Genomic DNA, 17,852 nt, shown 5'->3' with positions numbered 1-17,852 from the left:
CATCACTGCACATCATAATGGCAGCTACACTTTCCATCTTAAAGGGGAACATTATCACAATTTCAGAAGGGTTAAAACCATTAAAAATCAGTTCCCAGTGGCTTATTTTATTTTTCGAAGTTTTTTTCAAAATTTTACCCATCACGCAATATCCCTAAAAAAAGCTTCAAAGTGCCTGATTTTAACCATCGTTATATACACCCGTCCATTTTCCTGTGACGTCACACAGTGATGCTAATACAAACAAACAGCAAGGTATAGCGACATTAGCTCGGATTCAGACTCGGATTTCAGCGGCTTAACACTGTCTGATAAGATAATTACTAACAACTATGAACTAGGTTTACAGCATATGAAATACATTTGGCAACAACATGCACTTTGAGAGTGCAGACAGCCCATTTCAGGCGCGCTAAGAACATATATTTTTCCACGATTTCAGCACTCAGGTTAACCATACCTAAATAGACACAAAATACTGCATTACACAAGACTACCTGAATGTACTCGAATGATTGAAAAAAATAAATGTTTATAAGCTAAATTATTGGTAAACACAGTTTATGTATAATAATTTACGTAAAACTGCGAGTAATGAATAAAGTTTTCATCAATTAATATATTCTGTAGACATACCCTCATCTGCTCTCTTTTCCTGAAAGCTGATCTGTCCAGTTTTGGAGTTGATGTCAGCAGGCCAGGGAAGCTAGGGTCGATATTCTTCTCTTGATCATCTTCGGTGGCATAAGGGACGGTGTGAGCCAAGACATCCAGGGGGTTTAGCTCGCTCGTCTGCGGGAACAAACTGCCGCCATTGCTTGCCGTGCTACCGAGGTCCTTTGTCCCTGAATTGCTCACACACTCCGGCAGATTCAATGGGGGTCTGGCGGCAGATTTCTTTGACTTTATCGTTGGAAATGCATCTGCTTTGAGTGTCGCAGGATATCCACACATTCTTGCCATCTCTGTCGTAGCATAGCTTTCGTCGGTAAAGTGTGCGGAACAAACGACTGACCATTTCGTCGGCTTTCCCCACACCCTCGTATTTTGAACACATTTCGTCCAATTTCTTGCCACTTTCGCATCTTTGGGCCACTGGTGCAACTTGAATCCGTCCCTGTTCGTGTTGTTACACCCTCCGACAACACACCGACGAAAGTGAGAAAATGGTGGATTGCTTCCCGAGAGCGAATAATAGAAAGGCGTTTAATTCGCCAAAATTCACCCATTTAGAGTTCGGAAATCGGTTAAAAAAATATATGGTCTTTTTTCTGCAACATCAAGGTATATATTGACGCTTACATAGGTCTGGTGATAATGTTCCCCTTTAAACATCTACAAAAATTATTTGAGAATGTCCGACGGGCCAGATTGAAAAGCTTAATAGGCCGCATGTGGCCCCCGGGCCTTAATTTCCCCAGGTCTGAGCTAAAGTGATAAGTGAGTGCAGGTCACTAAAACGGTGATACTTGCAAATTTTGAGTTCCAGGTAGGAGGGTGTATTAGTGCCCAAGACATGGGTAACTTACACATCTGTGAAGGCGCAATTAATGCTGAAAGGTACATACAGGTTTTGGAGCAACATATGTTGCCATCCAAGCAACGTTACCATGGACGCCCCTGCTTATTTCAGCAAGACAATGCCAAGCCACGTGTTACATCAACGTGGCTTCATAGTAAAAGAGTGCGGGTACTAGACTTCAGTCTGAGAATCCTTTGATTAGATCACGCTACAAAAACTTATTACTGAGTTTTGTGAGGAAATAATTACCATTGCTTAACTTATTTTGTTGTGTTATCTCACAGACCATAACATCAAAATGTCCCAGTTCCAAAAGCTTGACCCCAAGTGGATGTTTTAATGATTTCCAAAAAAACACAGGTACAAAGTATTACTCCTGATAACTAGTAACACTGTGACCACACAAACATTTCATAGGCACAAAGTGGGTGAAAGGTGTCCTCTCGTGCTTCCTCCTTTTGAGAATCTGGTGTGTAGAAAAGCAGCGTGGCAGAAGGTGAACCGCCTTAGAGTGACTATATATGTTTGTTAAAGAGGGAAGCACGGGAAGATGTCCCTGACACAGCTGGCAGATTTCTACATCATGATGCCCCTTTCTCACTTTGCTATCTAAGCCTACCGGGGTCACTGCAGGAGTACCTTAGCGGGGCCGAAGTAGCCCAGGTTCTCGCAAGACTTGAGCCACCGTTGGACGTTAGCGGGGGCCGAGGAAGCGGCGCCGCTGTGCAGCACGCAGCAGTAACAGGCCATGTCGGCCAGGGAGACCTCCCGCCCCGCCAGCCACGGGCCGCGGCCCAGGGCGGAGTTGAGGGCGCGCAGGACGGCGGCGCGCTCCTTGGCGCTGCCTTCCGCCAGCTGCAGGAAGGCCGTGTCCACCCAGCTGTCCACCAGTGTGGCGAGGGCGGGATCGGCCGGGTGAGGAGTGAGCAGCTTGGAGAGGAAGCGCGCCACGTTGGCCTCGCCCTCGATGGGGCACATGTTCTGGATGCTGAACTTCATCTGCACTTTGGGCACTGGAAGAGAAACATCATGTTACACGTGCAGGAATGGTCTTAAAGGGGAACATTATCACAATTTCAGAAGGGTTAAAACCATTACAAATCAGTTCCCAGTGGCTTATTTTATTTTTCAAAGTTTTTTCAAAATTTTACCCATCACGCAATATCCCTAAAAAAAGCTTCAAAGTGCCTGATTTTAACCATCGTTATAAACACCCGTCCATTTTCCTGTGATGTCACACAGTGATGCCAACACAAACAAACATGTTTTATAGTCTAGTTTCTTCAAAATAGCCACTCTTTGCTCTGATTACTTTTTCTCAAACTCTTGGCATTCTCTCCATGAGCTTCAAGAGGTAGTCACCTTAAATGGTTTTCACTTCACAAGTGTGCTTGAAGCTCATGGAGAGAATGCCAAGCGCGTGCAAAGCAGTAATCGGAGCAAAGGGTGGCTATTTTGAAGAAACTACAATATAAAACATGTTTTCAGTTGATTCACCTTTTTTTGTTAAAGGGGAACATTATCACAATTTCAGAATTGTTAAAACCATTAAAAATCAGTTCCCAGTGGCTTATTATATTTTTCAAAGTTTTTTTCAAAATTTTACCCATCACGCAATATCCCTAAAAAAAGCTTCAAAGTGCCTGATTTTAACCATCGTTATATACACCCGTCCATTTTCCTGTGACGTCACATAGTGATGCCAACACAAACAAACATGGCGGAAAGAACAGCAAGCTATAGCGACATTAGCTCGGATTCAGACTCGGATTTCAGCGGCTTAAGCGATTCAACAGATTACGCATGTATTGAAACGGATGGTTGTAGTGTGGAGGCAGGTAGCGAAAACGAAATTGAAGAAGAAACTGAAGCTATTGAGCCATATCGGTTTGAACCGTATGCAAATGAAATCGACGAAAACGACACGACAGCCAGCGACACGGGAGAAAGCGAGGACGAATTCGGCGATCGCCTTCTAACCAACGATTGGTATGTGTTTGTTTGGCATTAAAGGAAACTAACAACTATGAACTAGGTTTACAGCATATGAAATACATTTGGCAACAACATTTTCTGTGGTGCCTGGCACCACAGAAAATGTATTCATGTGGTCTACTTTACATTTGAAAACGTTGAACCCCTGCAACAGTTACTAACAGTCGTGTATAAAGAGAACATGGCCAACTCGGTTTCAGGCGATCTCAATTATTGGTCAACAAAAGTATAAAAGAAGAAATGAACTACTGCATTTTTCGGAGTATAAGTCGCACCTGCCGAAAATGCATAATAAAGAAGGAAAAAAACATATATAAGTCGCACTGGAGTATAAGTCGCATTTTTGGGGGAAATATATTTGATAAAAGCCAACAGCAAGAATAGACATTTGAAAGGCAATTTAAAATAAATAAAGAATAGTGAACAACAGGCTGAATAAGTGTACGTTATATGAGGCATAAATAACCAACTGGTATGTTAACGTAACATATTATGGTAAGAGTCATTCAAATAACTATAACATATAGAACATGCTATACGTTTACCAAACAATCTGTCACTCCTAATCGCTAAATCCCATGAAATCTTATACGTCTAGTCTCTTACGTGAATGAGATAAATAATATTATTTGATATTTTACACTAATGTGTTAATCATTTCACACATAAGTCGCTCCTGAGTATAACTGCGCCTTATAGTCCGAAAAATACGGTACTACTATACAGACATAGAAAGAGTAAAATAAATCACATTTTGGGTGTAATAATAGATGAGAAAATGAACTGAAAATTCCATTAAAAATATTCAACATAAAGTGGCAAGAAATATGTCAGTAATAAATAAAGCAAAATATTTTCTGGGCCAAAAATCCCTTCATATTCTCTACTGCTCAACAGCTATTGTGCAGAAATATGGGGAAATAACAACAAAAGTACACTTATTCACCTAACGTGCATGCATTAAGCCACCACAGTTGACATACAGTACAGGCCAAAAGTTTGGACACACCTCATTTCAATGTGTTTACTTTATTTTCAAGACTATTTACATTGTAGATTGTCATTGAAGGCATCAAAACTATGACATCGGTGAAGTGAAAACCATTTCAGGTGACTAGCTCTTGAAGCTCGAGAGAATGCCAAGAGTGTGCAAAGCAATAATCAGATCAAAGGGTGGCTATTTTTGAAGAAACTAGAATATAAAACATGTTTTCAGTTATTTCACCTTTTTTTTTGTTAAGTACATAACTCATACTTGCCAACCCTCCCGGATTTTCCGGGAGACTCCCGAAATTCAGCGCCTCTCCCGAAAACCTCCCGGGACAAAATTTCTCCCGAAAATTTCCCAAAATTCAGGCGGAGCTGGAGGCCACGCCCCCTCCAGCTCCATGCAGACCTGAGTGACGTGTTGACAGCCTGTTCACAACATTGCAGTAAACAGCAACGTTGTGACACTTTTAAACAGGACAATACTGCCATCTACTGTACATGCATATGTGACCCACCCATAATGTGTCACATTTTTGTGTTGATTTATTTTTTTTAGTTTGTGGTTTGAATTCGTTTTTGGAGCTGTCATTCCACATTTATCAATATTCACATTGGTCAGTAGGGGGCAGTAGGGCGTTTCTTCCCAATTGAATGCTATCACCTGCAGACCGAAAGTGTCTTGTCATTCTGATGAGAGCGACCAGTCTGTGAACAATTGAAACGTCCTGTGTGCTTTTTCCTCCTGTATAACAGGTTAGTTTTGGTGAATCAACTCACTGAATAATATCCATGTGATCTTTATAAGTTTAAGTACACATTCTGATGGTGGAGCCTAACTCTAAAGTGTTTGTGAGTTGTAGTTTGTATTTGTGAATTAATCCAGTGCACAGCTGCAGTAATCAATACAAAAAGGCGACGTGAGTGCGCAATGTTTATATAGGAACTTCTGATCCTAATTCAGACTCCCAAATTGGAGCTCCCGTTTTCTTATTGATTTTATAATGTATATTTGTATAATGTGTGTGTTCTGAAATAGTGACAGAGAATAGAACAAGGATGGACAATTCAACCCTTAACTCAACAATGAGTAGATGAGTGTTATGTGTGTGTATATGTGTAAATAAATGAACACTGAAATTCAAATATTTCTTTATATATATATATGTATATATATATATATATATGTAATAAAAAAAATATATATATATAGCTAGAATTCACTGAAAGTCAAGTATTTCTTATATATATATATATATCTTAACCACGCCCCCAACCACGCCCCCCGCCCCACCCCCCGAAATCGGAGGTGTCAAGGTTGGCAAGTATGACATAACTCCACATGTGTTCATTCATAGTTATGATGCCTTCAGTGACAATCTACAATGTAAATAGTCATGAAAATAAAGAAAACGCACTGAATGAGAAGGTGTGTCCAAACTTTTGGCCTGTACTGTACAGAATTAGACACAATTTATGTGAATGTTGGTCTAAAGCTAATGACTATTGTCACAAAATGAGGGCAGTAAGTTAGTTTTTTGGTCGGTGTATTTTTTTTACGGCGTGTGTTAGAGTGCCTGCTGGTCAAAATGCATCAAATACGGCCGCAAAATTATACTCTGAAGAAATAAAACCATATTTTATTGCAGGTTTATGAGCTGGAGTATGTTTAGAACTATATATAGACGCATTATTTTGATTTATTTCATCAGAAAAACTAACATGCATCCGGGCACCACCACACACTTAGGTAGCAGTCATGGCGCCTGTTTTTATTTGCATACTGGCTTCATACAGGACTCGGGTTACAAATAAATAACTACTCCCCCTGCTGGCTACTACGTGCAGTGAAACCTGCTGTACTGTAATGCTTCAACGCAGCTGCTGTACAATTAAACCTATGCTAGGAATGTCATATCTCCAACTGTGACGTACCGTCTTTCCAAATGAGGGTGAAGCCCAGCTGGAAGAGGCGGCGGGCGTAGCTGTCCGGGTGACGCGGGCCGAGGCAGGACAAGAGCTGTGGCGGCACGCCGCTGACTGAAGAGTGGACGTGCACGGCGGACAGCACCCGGTAGCGCTGACACAGCAGGTTGTGCAGAACCAGGAGGGTCAGTGGGGGCTGTTCTGGGTTGGCGTTGATGACGATGTCGTGGAGAGCGCCAAGGTCCTAGTGGGGATGATGCAAGGCGAGAGAAAATTTGGGGTAAGTACATAACCATTGCTTAAACTAGCACAGGTTTCAAACTCAAGGCCCGCCATCTCATTTAAAGCGGCCCGCAAAAGCCTTGAAATAATATGAGTCAATAAAGCATTTCATCATTTACTATATTTAATCTTTTCATTGTGACAGACATAAATTAATGTATTGCATGCTATTGGGTATATTTTAAACTTTATTATCTAATAATGCAACAACAAATATATTCCAATCATTACTTTCTAACTTTTTAAAATTAAAAACAAAATACATATCTGCTTGAGTTATTTCAAAGCGAGCTATTCATCAAGTTGTACACAGTAGAAATGACAATAGATTTTACAGTAAAAGAAACTGGCAGCTCAGTTGCCAGGATTTTACAGTAAAAAAAAACCTTTCTGACCCTATATTCTGGAGAATACTCCTTCCACATTTTTCAACCCATTTCACAGTCAAAACATTTCTCTTAATCAGCAAAAAAAAAACACGTTTTTTTTTGTACTGGAAACTTCCCGGTTTTCCCGAAATTCCAGGAATTCCGTAATACCATTTCTCAATTCAACATGTTACAACTTCAACATTTCTCGACCGATTTGAACAATTTCAACGCCAACCATTTCAACTCATTCAGACCATTCAAGTTGTTTACCATTTCTGAAAAATATTTTCCCGAAATTCCCATTTTTTTCTGAAATTCCCTATTTAAATCAATGGGACTGGGATGAGAATCAGCACCTCCAAGTCCGAGTCCATGGTTCTCGCCCGGAAAAGGGTGGAGTGCCATCTCCGGGTTGGGGAGGAGATCTTGCCCCAAGTGGAGGATGTTCACGAGTGAGGGAAGAGTGGATCGTGAGATCGACAGGCGGATCGGTGCGGCGTCTTCAGTAATGCGGACGCTGTATCGATCCGTTGTGGTGAAGAAGGAGCTGAGCCGGAAGGCAAAGCTCTCAATTTACCGGTCGATCTATGTTCCCATCCTCACCTATGGTCATGAGCTTTGGGTTATGACCGAAAGGACAAAATCACGGGTACAAGCGGCCCAAATGAGTTTCCTCCGCCGGGTGGCGGGGCTCTCCCTTAGAGATAGGGTGAGAAGCTCTGCCATCCATGGGGAGCTCAAAGTAAAGCCGCTGCTCCTCCACATCGAGAGGAGCCAGATGAGGTGGTTCGGGCATCTGGTCAGGATGCCACCCGAACGCCTCCCTAGGGAGGTGTTTAGGGCACGTCCGACCGGTAGGAGGCCACGGGGAAGACCCAGGACACGTTGGGAAGACTATGTCTCCCAGCTGGCCTGGGAACGCCTCGGGGTCCCACAGGAAGAGCTGGACGAAATGGCTGGGGAGAGGGAAGTCTGGGCTTCCCTGCTTAGGCTGCTGCCCCCGCGACCCAACCTCGGATAAGCGGAAGAAGATGGATGGATGGATGGATTTTTCAAAGATCCACAATTCCCACATTTTTCATCTGATTCAAACCATTCCAACGTTCAAACTATTCTTACATCCATACTACATTCTGTCAGCATTTCAGTTCAACTTCAGCATTGGAGCATTCACACGTAATTCCTTTAGGAATGGCCTCATCTAGTTGAAATTAATACTCTAAATAATTATAAAGAAAATACACACAATTCCCCTCTAGAGATAATCCGTAAAAACATTGATTTTACCAATTTCCTATAAATATTATAATTATCTTTTATAATTACTATTTTTTGTATGTATAATATGTAAGGGTGTAACGGTACGTGTATTAGTATTGAACCGTTTCGGTACGGGGGATTCGGTTCGGAGGTGTACCGAACGAGTTTCCACACGGACATATTAAAGGGGAACATTATCACAATTTCAGAATTGTTAAAACCATTAAAAATCAGTTCCCAGTGGCTTATTATATTTTTCGAAGTTTTTTTCAAAATTTTACCCATCACGCAATATCCCTAAAAAAAAGCTTCAAAGTGCCTGATTTTAACCATCGTTATAAACAACCGTCCATTTTCCTGTGACGTCACATAGTGAAGCCAACACAAACAAACATGGCGGAAAGAACAGCAAGCTATAGCGACATTAGCTCGGATTCAGACTCGGATTTCAGCGGCTTAAGCGATTCAACAGATTACGCATGTATTGAAACGGATGGTTGTAGTGTGGAGGCAGGTAGCGAAAACGAAATTGAAGAAGAAACTGAAGCTATTGAGCCATATCGGTTTGAACCGTATGCAAGCGAAACCGACGAAAACGACACGACAGCCAGCGACACGGGAGAAAGCGAGGACGAATTCGGCGATCGCCTTCTAACCAACGATTGGTATGTGTTTGTTTGGCATTAAAGGAAACTAACAACTATGAACTAGGTTTACAGCATATTACCGTATTTTCCGCACTATAAGGCGCACCGGATTATTAGCCGCACCTTCTATGAATTACATATTTCATAATTTTGTCCACCAATAAGCCGCCCCGGACTATAAGCCGCGCCTACGCTGCGCTAAAGTGAATGTCAAAAAAACGCTGCGCTAAAGTGAATGTCAAAAAAACAGTCAGATAGTTCAGTCAAACTTTAATAATATATTGAAAACCAGCGTTCTAACAACTCTGTCCCAAAATGTACGCAAATGTGCAATCACAAACATAGTAAAATTCAAAATGGTGTAGAGCAATAGTAACATAATGTTGCTCGAACGTTAATGTCACAACACACAAAATAAACATAGCGCTCACCTTCTGAAGTTATTCTTCATTCGTAAATCCTTCGAATTCTTCGTCTTCGGTGTCCGAATTGAAAAGTTGCGCAAGCGTGGTATCCAAAATGGCCGGTTCCGTCTCGTCGAAGTCATCGGGAGTCAGTGTCGCTGTTGTTCTGTGAATCCTGCCTTCCGGAAAGCTCGGACCACAGTTGTGACCGAAATATCTGCCCAGGCATTTACGATCCACTGGCAAATGTTGGCGTATGTCGTCCGGCGCTGTCTGCCCGTCTTAGTGAAGGTGTGTTCGCCTTCGGAGCTGTGTGAAAAAAGCCACCCGGCCTCTTCGCGTAAACTTCCCTTAACCACTCGCTCATCTTTTCTTCATCCATCCATCCCTTCGAGTTAGCTTTTATGATGACGCCGGCTGGAAAGGTCTCTTTTGGCAAGGTCTTCCTTTTGAATATCACCATGGGTGGAAGTTAGCATGGCAAGCTAGAACCACAGTGAAGGATGACTTCTCATTCCCTGTGGTGCGAATATTCACCGTACGTGCTCCCGTTCCACAGTGCGGTTCACAGGAATATCAGTTGCTGTGAAATACGGTAGTAATCCGTGTGCGGATGGAGAGATTGCGTCTTTTTATGAACCGGATCCTTTTCGCTTAGTAGGAGCCATTTTGTGGTCTTTACAGATGTAAACAGGAAATGAAACGTACGGTGATATCCGCGCGTTTTTTCTTCTTCTTCCGGGGGCGGGCGGTAGCTTACAGTAGAAGAAGAAGCGCTTCCTGTTCTATGGGGGCGGGTGCTTACCTTGGCGGTTGCTTGCGTAGAAGAAGAAGCGCTTCCTGTTCTACCGGGAAAAAAGATGGCGGCTGTTTACCGAAGTTGCGAGATCGAAACTTTATGAAAATGAATCGTAATAAAGCGCACCGGGTTATAAGGCGCACTGTTAGCTTTTGAGAAAATTTGTGGTTTTTAGGTGCGCCTTATAGTGCGGAAAATACGGTAAATACATTTGGCAACAACATGCACTTTGAGAGTGCAGACAGCCCAATTTTCATCAATTAATATATTCTGTAGACATACCCTCATCCGCGCTCTTTTCCTGAAAGCTGATCTGTCCAGTTTTGGAGTTGATGTCAGCAGGCCAGGGAAGCTAGGGTCGATAGGGGGTTTAGCTCGCTCGTCTGCGGGAACAAACTGCCGCCATTGCTTGCCATGCTACCGAGGTCCTTTGTCCCTGAATTGCTCACACACTCTGGCAGATTCAATGGGGGTCTGGCGGCAGATTTCTTTGACTTTATCGTTGGAAACGCATCTGCTTTGAGTGTCGCAGGATATCCACACATTCTTGCCATCTCTGTCGTAGCATAGCTTTCGTCGGTAAAGTGTGCGGAACAAACGTCCAATTTCTTGCCACTTTCGCATCTTTGGGCCACTGGTGCAACTTGAATCCGTCCCTGTTCGTGTTGTTACACCCTCCGACAACACACCGACGAGGCATCATGTCTCCAAGGTACGGAAAACAGTCGAAAAAACGGAAGATAACAGAGCTGATTTGACTCGGTGTTTGAGAAAATGGCGGATTGCTTCCCGATGTGACGCCACGTTGTGACGTCATCGCTCCAAGAGCGAATATTAGAAAGGCGTTTAATTCGCCAAAATTCACCAATTTAGAGTTCGGAAATCGGTTAAAAAAATATATGGTCTTTTTTTCTGCAACATCAAGGTATATATTGACGCTTACATAGGTCTGGTGATAATGTTCCCCTTTAAGTAGCGCACCGCACGTTGTGTAAACAATGCACACTGAGGCACAACACACGGCATGCTAGCAGTGACCGGGCTACTACAAAATGCAAAAAGCCAGAGCTGGAAGACCCTCCTGCCTCGTTAAGATCTCCCGTTTGGGAACATTTCGGTTTCGCGGTGCGATACAACAATGGATAACATCGCTTCAATGAAGATAAAGACAAACAAACACAGCTTCCACCGCATTTAAGCAGCCTCTCCTCGGCGAGTCAGGCAGGGCTAAAGCAATAACAAATGTTTTTATAGCAGCAGATTTAAGACCATATTGCATTAAAAAATAGATTTTGAGCCACTTCTATGGTGGAAGAACAATGAGCCCATATATCCTCTTACTGCCAAGTTAGCCAGGCACTACCTCACCATACCTGCTACCTCCGTGCCCAACCAAAGGGTATTTTCCACAGCTGGAGACATTTTAACTGCAAGCAGGTCTGCTCTTTCTGCAGACAATGTGGATAAACTGATTTTTCTGGCAAAAAACATGAAAATTGAGTGAAAGTCACCAGGGTTAAAGGCTGGGGAGGAAAAGAAAAGTTAATCTGAGGCTGAGTTGACTTGAAACTGTTTAATGTTGCACTTTTTGTATGTAGAAGAAAAGTGTTGTCATTTTATTTAATCTGAGCAACAACTTCAAGCAGTTTAATGTTACACTTTATGTGGAAATGTTGCACTTTATATGTAGAAAGGTTTTGTTAAGAAACCAATTCTGAGCCTTATCTTATTTAGTTTTTATTTTATATATGTTGACTGCATTAACCCTGGCAATGGACCCTGTGTGTATATGTATGTTATTGTTATGTTAAAAGGATAAAGCCATTGTTTACAAATTTTGGTAAATAACCAGAAAATGTATATTTTGTTTTTTTCTTACTGTACCGAAAATGAACCGAACCGTGACTTCTAAACCGAGGTACGTACCGAACCGAAATTTTTGTGTACCGTTACACCCTTAATAATATGGCATATTTTATTATTGATGTTCACCTACCTGCTGTAATGTACTTGTGTCTAGTTCAGGGGTCGGCAACCCGCGGCTCTAGAGCCGCATGCGGCTCTTTAGCGCCGCCCTAGTGGCTCTCTGGAGCTTTTTAAAAAATGTATGAAAAATGGAAAAAGATGAGGGGAAAAAAATCTATTTTTTGTTTTAATATGGTTTCTGTAGGAGGACAAACATGACACAAGCCTCCCTAATTGTTACAAAGCACACTGTTTATATTAAACATGCTTCTCTTATTCGAGTATTTGGCGAGCGCCGTTTTGTCCTACTAATTTTGGCGGTCCTTGAACTCACCGTAGTTTGTTTACATGTTTTTTTTTTGTATTTTTGGTCCAATATGGCTCTTTCAACATTTTGGGTTGCCGACCTCTGGTCTAGTTCATTTTGAGCCAATGGCATGAACATGAGTGCTTATTTTAAACATACTTGCAAGGCTATTTCTACCCTATATTAAGCAACGAATGTGTCAAAGCAAAAACAAGCCAGTTTATGTTGATTCTTTATCGGCTAAAAAGCGCTTGACAACCAGCAAATGTGTTTACTGCAATGTTGTGGACTTACATGTTATTACATGAAATGCTGAAGTGAAAAAGCTACAAAAGCTAAAGTGGAAAAGCACCTTTGGACAGCTACATGGTACAGTCCAGTAAATAGGCGAGGACTGTAATTAACAATAATGACTTAATTGTGCTGCCGCTCGAAACTACCGGGAAGTGTGGAGCAATTAATGTACGATACACACCTTCTTTTAAAAGCATCTACAATGTTTTGGTACACTTACTAATACTGTTATTGTGCTAATATACCGTATTTTCCGCACTATAAGGCGCACCTAAAAACCACAAATTTTCTCAAAAGCTGACAGTGCGCCTTATAACCCGGTGCGCTTTATATATGGATTAATATTAAGATTCATTTTCATAAAGTTTAGGTCTCGCAACTACGGTAAACAGCCGCCATCTTTTTTCCCCGTAGAAGAGGAAGTGCTTCTTCTTCTACGCAAGCAACCGCCAAGGTAAGCACCCGCCCCCATAGAACAGGAAGCGCTTCTTCTTCTACTGTAAGTAACCACCCGCCCGCGTAGAAGAAGAAGAAGCGCGCGGATATTACGTTTCATTTCCTTTGTGTGTTTACATCTGTAAAGACCACAAAATGGCTCCTACTAAGCGACAGGGATCCGGTTCATGAAAAGACGCAATCTCTCCATCCGCACACGGACTACTATTTCACAGCAACTGCCTAAAGACTTTCAAGAAAAGCTGGCTACTTTCCGTGCATATTGTAAAAACAAGATAGCTGAAAAAAAGATCGGGCCAGAGAACATTATCAACATGGACGAGGTTCCACTGACTTTTGATATTCCTGTGAACCGCACTGTGGATACAACGGGAGCACGTACGGTGAATATTCGCACCACAGGATCCTTCACTGTGGTTCTAGCTTGCCATGCTAATGGCCAGAAACTTCCACCCATGGTGATATTCAAAAGGAAGACCTTGCCAAAAGAGACCTTTCCAGCCGGCGTCATCATAAAAGCTAACTCGAAGGGATGGATGAAGAAAAGATGAGCGAGTGGTTAAGGTAAGTTTACGCAAAGAGGCCGGGTGGCTTTTTTCACGCAGCTCCGTCCATGTTGATATACGACTCCGTGCGCGCCCACATCACGCTGGTTTTTAATATATTATTAAAGTTTGACTGACCTATCTGACTGTTTTTTTGACATTCCTTTAGCGCAGTTAGATGCGGCTTATAACACGGGGCGTCTTATAGGTGGACAAAGTTTTGAAATATGCCGTTCATTGAAGGCGCGGCTTATAACCCAGGGCGCCTTATGGTGCGGAAAATACGGTACATTAGTCAAAAAGCCGGAACAAAGCCATTCCGGTTACTATGACCTTTTCCAGACGCTAGCATTATTCCTACCTTCCCTAATAGCTTGTCCAGGTCAGCTGCCCCTTGGAAGGCTGTTGAGCTCTGGCAGGAGAGGCTGCTGCTGACTGTGAGGTCCATGTCAGCATCCGGCGTGGTCACGGTCTTCGCCAGGCCCTCTACGGCCGCCTTTAGTTCGTACAGTTTTCGCATGATCTCATCTTGTCGGGCCTCCAGAGCTTGGACTGCCGGATCTAGTATGTCACCATTCTGCCAAGACAGTAACTGATCAGTTTGGTCATACAAAACACAAAACCAGTGCAGTCGTCACGTTGTGTAAATGGTAAATAAAAACAGAATACAATGATTTGCAAATCCTTTTCAACTTATATTCAATTGAATAGACTGCAAAGACAAGATATGTAATGTTCGAACTGGAAAACTTTTGTTATTTTTTGCAAATATTAGCTCATTTGGAATTTAATGCCTGCAACATGTTTCAAAAAAGCTGGCACAAGTGGCAAAAAAATGGAGAAAGTTGAGGAATGCTCATCAAACACTTATTTGGAACATCTCACAGGTGAACAGGCTAATTGGGAACAGGTGGGTGCCATTATTGGGTATAAAAGGGGTGATGGACGGATGGGCAGCGCCTGGAGAGCTGCAGCCCCCACTCCCTCCCCTCTGTTGCAAGTCTCAAAATGAAGAGAAAGGTTAGTGATGAGCAAAGACAATTCCAGTGGGAGATGCAATATTTAATTGTTTCACGTGTCTTATTTGCACAAAGAAAGTTGCGGTGCACAAGGAATACAATTTGAAACGTCATTATACAACTAGACATGCTGAGTAGTATGCAAAATACCAGGGAGATGAGAGTGTGAACCGGGTTGTAAATTTTAAAACCAGTCTACTGAGGCAACAAGATTTCTTCAAGAAAGCAAGCGAAAAGAGCGATGCAGCAGTCAAAGCTAGCTACGTGGTGAGTGAGATGGTTGCTAGGGCGGGAAAGCTATTCAAAGAAGGTCCATCCATCCATCTTCTTCCGCTTATCCGAGGTCGGGTCGCGGGGGCAGCAGCTTAAGCAAGGAAGCCCAGACTTCCCTCTCCCCAGCCACTTCATCCAGCTCTTCCTGTGGGACCCCGAGGCGTTCCCAGGCCAGCCGGGAGACATAGTCTTCCCAACGTGTCCTGGGTCTTCCCCGCGGCCTCCTACCGGTCGGACGTGCCCTAAACACCTCCCTAGGGAGGCGTTCGGGTGGCATCCTGACCAGATGCCCGAACCACCTCATCTGGCTCCTCTCGATGTGGAGGAGCAGCGGCTTTACTTTGAGCTCCTCCCGGATGGCAGAGCTTCTCACCCTATCTCTAAGGGAGAGCCCCGCCACCCGGCGGAGGAAACTCATTTCGGCCGCTTGTACCCGTGATCTTGTCCTTTCGGTCATAACTCAAAGATCATGACCATCGGTGAGGATGGGAACGTAGATCGACCGGTAAATTGAGAGCTTTGCCTTTCGGCTCAGCTCCTTCTTCACCACAACGGATCGATACAGCGTCCGCATTACTGAAGACGCCGCACCGATCCGCCTGTCGATCTCACGATCCACTCTTCCATCACTCGTGAACAAGACTCTGAGGTACTTGAACTCCTCCACTTGGGGCAAGATCTCCTCCCCAACCCGGAGATGGCACTCCACCCTTTTCCGGGCGAGAACCATGGACTCGGACTTGGAGGTGCTGATTCTCATCCCAGTCGCTTCACACTCGGCTGCGAACCGATCCAGTGAGAGCTGAAGATCCTGGCCAGATGAAGCCATCAGGACCACATCATCTGCAAAAAGCAGAGACCTGATCCTGCAGCCACCAAACCAGATCCCCTCAACGCCTTGACTGCGCCTAGAAATTCTGTCCATAAAAGTTATGAACAGAATCGGTGACAAAGGGCAGCCTTGGCGGAGTCCAACCCTCACTGGAAACGTGTCCGACTTACTGCCGGCAATGCGGACCAAGCTCTGGCACTGAGCATACAGGGAGCGGACTGCCACAATCAGACAGTCCGATACCCCATACTCTCTGAGCACTCCCCACAGGACTTCCCGAGGGACACGGTCGAATGCCTTCTCCAAGTCCACAAAACCCATGTAGACTGGTTGGGCAAACTCCCATGCACCCTCAAGGACCCTGCCGAGAGTATAGAGCTGGTCCACAGTTCCACGACCAGGACGAAAACCACACTGTTCCTCCTGAATCCGAGGTTCGACTATCCGGCGTAGCCTCCTCTCCAGTACACCTGAATAGACCTTACCGGGAAGGCTGAGGAGTGTGATCCCACGATAGTTAGAACACACCCTCCGGTTCCCCTTCTTAAAGAGAGGAACCACCACCCCGGTCTGCCAATCCAAAGAAGGTGAATTCATTATAAAGTGCATGTTAGATTTTTTTTTAAGAAATCTTTTCTTGCTGCCCAGCCTCACCCAGTTTCTGCATCCAGTTTGAGACTCCTGATATAAATAACGTGGATTGGACTGTGTACTTGTGCAATGACAATAAAGACCTACCTACCTACCTACCTGAACTATTTTTTTTAAACTAGTCCTTGGTTTGTTTCCTTTTTTTATATACACAATCTGTTTTTATATCCTTTATCAAACAGTTTCTCTTTCGTTTTGACAAAGCATTGCGTCAGCACAAAGTCGGTGAAACAGAGCTCACAGGCTAGCTTAGCTTAGCCTAGCCTAGCTCGCTAGCTAGCTTGCTAATACCATCCACGGTGCGAGAAGTTGGAAGGAGAAATATACTTCATATACAGTCGTCCTGTCAGCACACATATAATGATATAATACCAACAAAAAAAAAATACTAAATTGAGGGTGAAATGTATTATCTGGTGAATGAATGACTTAACGTTTACCTGCAGCGCGTGCTCGTGTGTGCAGCTGTTGCCCGGCCGCGCGTGCACATTGGGTAGCGTGTACATGCAGGTGGGCAAATCGACCTTGGCGTCACCCCCGCAGATTGGCTTTACCTGGTACATGTTGCTGCCTGTTTTTTTGCAATCTCACCCCCCCTAAAAAAAATAATCCACGTCACAGGAATGGAGCAGCAGTTATGTTGACAGCCGGAAGCAGCCGACACACCGGAAAAGACAACGCGGCCCGCATGACGTCGTATCCGGTTAAAAAATTAAAAGCAGCGTTTTGGACTGCTATTTTTTTAATTTATTTTTTTAAATACAATAAATATAGGTGTATGGTTATTAATCAGCTTGAATTCACTTAAATTAAATTAATACATTGTGCAAAAATACATACATTTAATTTTTCAGATTCGCCGTCATTTTATTGTGTGATTATTTGAAACAAATAAAAACAAATACCACATGTCAAACGGCTGTAGTGTGCGTGAATAAAGGGAGGATAACATTTGTTTTTTTGTGCCCATAAAAAAGATTTATAACTTTCTTTCTTTCTTTCTTTCTTTAGTTTATTTCGAACATGAACACACTTACATCATAATACATCACACAATTTCATATCATTTCATTTTACATTATGCCCGAAAAGGAGTAGGAAGAAGCAAAGCTTATTTAATCCTACCCCTTTCCCACTTCAAGCGTTTACAAATATATAGAATCATTTACTGACCTTTTTATATAATAAAATAACATATATGAATTAGTATACAACAGTTTTGTAATATGTAATTAATTCATTAATTCAGTCATTATTAACATACTGAGATGAAGAATATCTTATTTTCAATAAGGTTGAAAGTATTTCTCATAATTC

At 43.0% G+C, this 17,852-nt stretch overlaps 1 protein-coding gene across 1 annotated transcript; it reads right to left on the bottom strand.

Moving 5' to 3' along the window:
* Positions 1–1,823: 1,823 nt before the first annotated feature.
* aimp2 (aminoacyl tRNA synthetase complex interacting multifunctional protein 2) lies at positions 1,824–17,215 on the bottom strand. The gene is made up of 4 exons (XM_061974313.1): positions 16,976–17,215; positions 14,122–14,337; positions 6,440–6,674; positions 1,824–2,535 (listed from the first exon to the last, which is right to left on the bottom strand). The coding sequence occupies exons 1-4, from the start codon at positions 17,096–17,098 to the stop codon at positions 2,147–2,149; spliced, it is 963 nt and encodes a 320-aa protein (XP_061830297.1). The 5' UTR covers positions 17,099–17,215; the 3' UTR covers positions 1,824–2,146.
* Positions 17,216–17,852: the final 637 nt, after the last annotated feature.

Source organism: Nerophis lumbriciformis, linkage group LG22, assembly GCF_033978685.3.
Source record: "Nerophis lumbriciformis linkage group LG22, RoL_Nlum_v2.1, whole genome shotgun sequence".
Taxonomy (NCBI): domain Eukaryota; kingdom Metazoa; phylum Chordata; class Actinopteri; order Syngnathiformes; family Syngnathidae; genus Nerophis; species Nerophis lumbriciformis.
This window is presented reverse-complemented; position numbering and strand designations above follow the sequence as displayed.

Bases quoted from the DNA above. Each gene is read 5' to 3' on its own strand.
- aimp2 (XM_061974313.1), bottom strand. From the start codon at position 17,098: ATGTACCAGGTAAAGCCAATCTGCGGGGGTGACGCCAAGGTCGATTTG. The intron at 6,675-14,121 runs GTAGGAATAATG...CATCCCCACTAG, and splicing joins TGGACAAGCTATTAGGGAAG to GACCTTGGCGCTCTCCACGA. The intron at 2,536-6,439 runs GTACGTCACAGT...TTTCTCTTCCAG, and splicing joins CACCCTCATTTGGAAAGACG to TGCCCAAAGTGCAGATGAAG.